The 6,091-nt window shown below is 33.1% G+C and overlaps 1 protein-coding gene across 1 annotated transcript; it reads right to left on the reverse strand.

Annotated features, from left to right (window-relative positions):
- Positions 1 to 948: 948 nt before the first annotated feature.
- LOC129573077 (ankyrin repeat domain-containing protein 65-like) lies at positions 949 to 3,181 on the reverse strand. The gene is made up of 5 exons (XM_055453253.1): positions 3,146 to 3,181; positions 2,464 to 2,506; positions 1,690 to 1,743; positions 1,524 to 1,622; positions 949 to 1,449 (listed from the first exon to the last, which is right to left on the reverse strand). The coding sequence occupies exons 1-5, from the start codon at positions 3,146 to 3,148 to the stop codon at positions 1,325 to 1,327; spliced, it is 324 nt and encodes a 107-aa protein (XP_055309228.1). The 5' UTR covers positions 3,149 to 3,181; the 3' UTR covers positions 949 to 1,324.
- Positions 3,182 to 6,091: the final 2,910 nt, after the last annotated feature.

The following is a 6,091-nucleotide window of genomic DNA, read 5'->3' on the forward strand; positions in this document are numbered from 1 at the left end:
AGGCTCTCGGAAATTTGTGCCATTTTTTGACATTCCAATGCATTTAAGTCAGTAGGACGTCAATGCTGCTAATGACATTGGCGTTTTAGGCAAAAGCAAAATAGGCGATTTCGAAGAGCCTTTGTCAATGCACGGAAAAGTAATTTTTTTCTTCACTCAAACATGTTTTGCCCAATTTTGAGTGAATATAAATATAACGATAGCTTTGGCGCTGATACGCGTAAGTGATTTCCCTACAATATAAACAATACACACTTTAGCGGTATTTTTGGCTCTTAATATTTATGCTAAAATTTTCGTGGTGTAAGTCTATGATCTCTCGGACCTGATAACCTGGATTTTCGAAATTGAGCCCAATATTGAAGTTCCAAATGTATTCTTCATATATTCTGGAATTTCGTAAATTAAGTTATTTCGAAATTCGAATTTATTTTCAAAAAAATTCATTATGCGTTTTAGAATTCATTTTCCGAAAAGTTTATTTTCGAAATTCGAAATTATTTTCGAAAATATATTTTTTTGACTTGAAACACCTTTTCGAACGATTATATTTTCGAAAATCAACATTTCGAAATTCGAACTCATTTTCGAAAATTCAAAGTTTGATTTTTTGATTTGGAATCATTTTCCGAAAAGTTTATTTTCGAAATCCGAAATTATTTTCGAAAATCTATTTTTTTCTAATCTTTGACTTGGAATTCATTTTCGAAAACAACAGGAAATATTAGCGGTAATACTTGGCGGATCCAAATATAGATTAGGTATATGTAGTGATTAGTGTAAACAGCAAAAATGCTGTAGGTAAGAAACCACTGAATATTTTTACGTTTTTGTTTGAAAACAAATGTAAGGAGTTGAACTGAATTTCATTATTGGTTTATTATAGCATTTTTTGCTTACTTTTATTTTCAGAAAATCAATGTAAAAATGTTGTTCTTTACACATAATTATACATAAAATAAAGTCTGCAATTCGAAAATTTGAAATTCCAAAGTACGCGCCATCACCACTGACTTTGACAGCTATGGGATTGAAGTATCTACCGTTTTTGAATTGTATTATTTTTTATTACGAAGTTAAACAAAATTTAGTTCGAGTTTTTCTCAATCAAGGAAAAATGCATATTCTTGTGACTCACTAAACCGAATCAGAAATAAAAACAATTGCAACATTTCAATTTGACGGATGGATCAAGCGTTTCGAACGTCTGAACGTTTGATCGTTTGAACGTTTTTTTAATGTTTTGAAGCTTAACCGTAAGCATCATAGCTTTCTTCTAACGATTGTAGATGGCGCTATTCTTGTGCGTGTCACTTAATTTGCCTCATTGAATTAAATATCCAAAATTACCATTCATAGCAGCATGATGAAGAGGTGTCCGCTTCACAGCGTCTATAGGATCAACTTCGGCTCCTTTCATGATGAGCAATTCGACAACCTTGATATGACCTGAAAAATAACATCGATCAATGTTAAAAATCAAGTCTTTCTCTTATTCAGTTAAATTAAATATCCAAAATTACCATTCATGGCAGCATAATGAAGAGGTGTCCGCTTCACAGCGTCTATAGGATCAACTTTGGCTCCTTCCTTGATGAGCTTTTTAACGGCATCCAATTGACCTGAAATAAATCATTGAAAAAGATTTAATCAATTCCTGATTTAGTGAACATAAATATCCAAGGATACCCTTCTCTGCAGCGTTATGAAGATCTGTCCGGCCTGTTTCGCATTTATCGTTTACTAAAAATTGAAAAAAAAACGGATTATTAAAGTGAATCGAAAGAAAATACAACGAATTTATCATAAATTGAATTAAGTTTTAGTTAATTTAGCTAGGATTCTTTGCTGGATCATATCGAAAATGCCTTCATACATCAAACGGTGCTTTGTATGTGGAATGGTATGAATAAAACCTGAGTGAAAAGCCACTGAGGTTTTATATAAAAAGAAATTAATGTATTTATTTACTTTCTTACTAACTAAAACAATTTTTCTCTTCTTTACGCTGATTCTAAATAACAATAATTCGCTTAGACTTACTCATTTGCTTTCACTAATCGCTCAATTCTGCTTTCGTTAATCGCTCTTTGCTTGCTTTCGCTAATCGCTCGTGAATGCTTTCGCTAGTCGCTCTTTGCCTGCTTTCGCTAGTCGCTTTGGAATGCTTTCGCTAGTCGCTCTGGAGTAAGACTGACTTCCGATACTGAGAATCGTGCCGCTATTTATACTAAAAATTTGGCGCGAAATGCGCCGTCGAATGAGCGTTGAGCATGCGCGAAGTAGCGAAGGAGAAATTCGAAAGCGGGGAAAGTGCTTGAACGAAGCGAAGCACAGCAACGCAAAGCAAAGAACGGCGTGCAGTGAGAGCAAGCGAGCAGCTGAAAATAAAATGCTATTTTTTGTTCGATTTGGAACATGGTAAGAATTAAATTTAAAATTGAAATGGAATTTCAAACTTACCTCCCATCATTCCAGCCTTTGCCCCAGGTCCACCTTCAATTTGCTTCATGTTGAAAATTGTGAACGAATAAAAGATAATTAGTTTGAATCAACAAAATTGATCGAATCGAAATAGAAGATCAATTGATTTTTGGAACTGAAAAAAACTATTTGCAAAATAAAAATGTCGAGTAAGAATACGATTCCTTATAATTTATTTCTTTTTTCCATCGTTTTCGAAAAGTCAATTTGTACACAGAGAAAAATAAATTCATTTTCGCGTAGCAAAATGTTGTAATGTGACGAATTCCAACACATTTTGAGATTTTCACAACAAATGTTCTGTTCCATATTCACTCAGTGAATGAGTAAATTTAACTCAAGTATTTGTCAATTGAGTGACCGTTTGCATACGTTGTCTAATTTGACAAGTAGTTTCACTCAGTTTTGAGATTGTCAAATTAGACAACGTATGCAAACGGTCACTCAATTGACAAATACTTGAGTTAAATTTACTCATTCACTGAGTGAATATGGAACAAAACATTTGTTGTGAAAATCTCAACATGTGTTAGAATTCGTCACATTAAAACATTTTGCTACGCGAAAATGAATTTGTTTTTCTCTGTGTATGAAAAATGAAAAAGAGCTCTTCATGTCATCGACCCGATGAAAAAAAAATAGATGAAAAATTGTTAGTTACCATGAATCGGTCTCCCAAAACCGCAACCAGAATCAAACAAACTAAACGGAGAGAAAATATTGATTAAAACACAATAAGTGACTGAAATTTCAAGTATTGTCAAAAATGAAAATTTAAAAAATATGATGGAAAAAAGAGCTAAGAAGAGACTCACCCATCAATTGCTTAGTCATGTTTATAGTCGAATCACTTTAACAATAACTAAATTTCCACTAATTCGGTGCCTCATTTATAGTCAACAATTAGATATTGTAGAATTGTCATCGTTATGACACGTACAGCAAAACAAAATTCCTTACGACTGAAATCGAAAACAAATTATTTGAAAACATGTTTTTAATTCGAGCTTCTGGCGTCAATTCTCGCGTTTTGTTATTTTGACAGGTGCAAATGTTTGGATATGTAAATGAGCTTGTATTGACGCAAGGGAAATTGCGCATGAAAACCACATGAGTAACAAATTTTTCTAAAGATATTTTATTTTCGAACTCAGTGAACGTACGATTAAGTGCCCTTGTGTAAATTCCCGCTTGTTCATTACACAAATGCAGATGTGTTGTACAAAGATAAAATTTAGATAGATAAGATGAAGATAGATAAGATAAGATGATATCTTTATCTAAATCAGTCACTCAGATTGGTCATCTATCTTGATATCTTATCTGAATACTTTTTTCGTTATCTATCTCGAATTTTTTAGATAATTTCCAAGATAATTCGATTTTCTCATAGAAAAATATCAAAGATAACTAAAAGATAATTGGAAAAAAATATCTTATCTTTTTTTGGATAGATAAGATAACATCTCATCTTCATCTAAATTATTTTTAGGATTTTTCACAAATATCTTATCTTTATCTAAATAAATTTCAAGTCCATTTGTACAACACTTAGACTAAATTAGTCTAAATTTTAGACGATCTAATCAAGAATTCCAAGATACCGTTGATGTGAAAAAACGAGAAAAATACACGAAGAATTGTGAATATACCTAAATTGGAATACTCAAATAATTTGACTCAAAAATGAAATATGGTTGGTTTCTCCAAAGGTTCATTAAAGAATGAATTTAATTTTAAAACGGTTTGGTTAACAAGTTTAAACAATAATTATCATCGTCCATAAACTGTCTTTCGTGCTCAACCGCGGAATCATAAAGTTCTTCAAAATCTGGGGGCAATGGTGGTAAATTGTCGCCGCGATTTTTGCATATATTATGCAAGACGGCTGTGGCCACAATTACATTGAGGACTGTTTCCATTTTCTGAATCGCATGCCTATCCAAAGGCAAGGAAATCGCTTTTCCATTGTCCGTTGGAACGCTCTACAACGTTTCTTGTGGCAATATGACTTTTCTGGTATAACTCTTCCGCTAGCGTTCTAGCTCGTTGTGACTCACGTCAAGGGAGCGCAAGGAAAGACAGCTAGCGGTCATAAGTCCGCAAAATTATCCATCCATCCATCCATCCACTCACGTGTGGGTCCATCCATCCAACTATGGACTCTTTTTGAATGGATGGATGGATGCGGTCGATGCATGGATGGATACTGTTGGATGATGGATGGATGGACAATGGATGTACTTTTACAAAGACAAAATGATATATACAACATTTTAGGACATTTTTATGTCAAAATTTGAGAATATTACTCTTCCGCAAACTTTGTTTGTTAAGGAAAAGTATTGGTTTTTTATAAAGTCGCGTTAAACTGTTTCTAGCACATAACTGTACACTAGGCAATGTAAATGGGTAAAATACTGTGTCTACTGTGAAAAATATGCAAAATTGAGATGTGCGTATTACTTCGTTCGCGTTTTTTGTTCGCCTTATATCACAACCACAAGATAATTAAGATTTGTAAAGCCAGAAGATTTGGCATGTTGAGACGAAGCTTCGGATTGATTTCAAACCCATTCTGACTTATCAATTTCGTACAATAAGCCTCAGACTGGAGACCTGAAAACGCTTGTAAAATGGTACATTTGTATGGAAACTTATCTAAAAAAACCATTTTCAGGCTTTTGATTAAAGCAAACCTCATCCTCGTCTAATACCATTGATTTTACATGTAAAATAACAACAAGAAACGACAAAAGTGACCTTCCAAACCTGCAGAGTGAATGGATGGATGGAGGGTTAATATGAAGAACAGAATGACTTTTTTAATTGTTTTTGAATTTTTTATTCGAGCTTCCTGTGTCATTTCTCACTTTTGGTCTATTTGCATATTTTCTGAAGGTTGGAATACGCAGCTGCACCTAGCTGCAGATGTTCAGATATGTAAATGAACTCGTATTGACGCAATGAAATTTTTTGCATAATGAGCAACAAATTTTTCTTGAAATAATTTGTTCTTGAAATCATCAAATGTACGCATGCACCGTATCCTTGAGTCAATTCTCACTTTTTGTTTATTGCATAAATTCAAAAAGAAAACATATTTTACTTAATATCTGTACCGTAAGTAATTTAATAGACAAATAACTTGAAATCCAAAGCAGTAATATGGATATGGTCAATGTTTGACGAAATTATATTGTAATTAATATTCCACATGATAATCTAATACGGAACTTGAGACTGTATGAAAATTGGAAGTAGTTTTTTCCGCTATGTTTCATCTATGTTTATTACTTATAAGTTACTTATAAGTAGAACATGTATGGATATGTCGGCGTATTTTCAGCGTAAAATGACTTGGAAATACTATGCAAGTAATTTTTACGCTTTATACACATTCTACTTATAAGTAGTTTGCTTCGACTTATACGCTGTCGAAGTAATGTATATGTAGCAATGTTCTACATTTACACCATAATGTTGTCAAACGTTCTACTTACACGCTGATATGTGTGTGTGTTAAGTAGTTGGTTGCTCTCTTACCATTTATTTGGGCGCAAATCAAAAACACGGCCTATGGTATGTTTTTTTCGTTATCATTCTT

Source organism: Sitodiplosis mosellana, unplaced genomic scaffold (genome assembly GCF_009176505.1).
Source record: "Sitodiplosis mosellana isolate CC-2019 unplaced genomic scaffold, AAFC_SMos_1.0 Smas_scaffold_5928, whole genome shotgun sequence".
Classification (NCBI taxonomy): Eukaryota; Metazoa; Arthropoda; class Insecta; order Diptera; family Cecidomyiidae; genus Sitodiplosis; species Sitodiplosis mosellana.

Bases quoted from the DNA above. Each gene is read 5' to 3' on its own strand.
- LOC129573077 (XM_055453253.1), bottom strand. The intron at 1,623-1,689 runs GTATCCTTGGAT...GATTTATTTCAG, and splicing joins TCATAACGCTGCAGAGAAGG to GTCAATTGGATGCCGTTAAA. The intron at 1,450-1,523 runs GTAATTTTGGAT...GTTATTTTTCAG, and splicing joins TCATTATGCTGCCATGAATG to GTCATATCAAGGTTGTCGAA.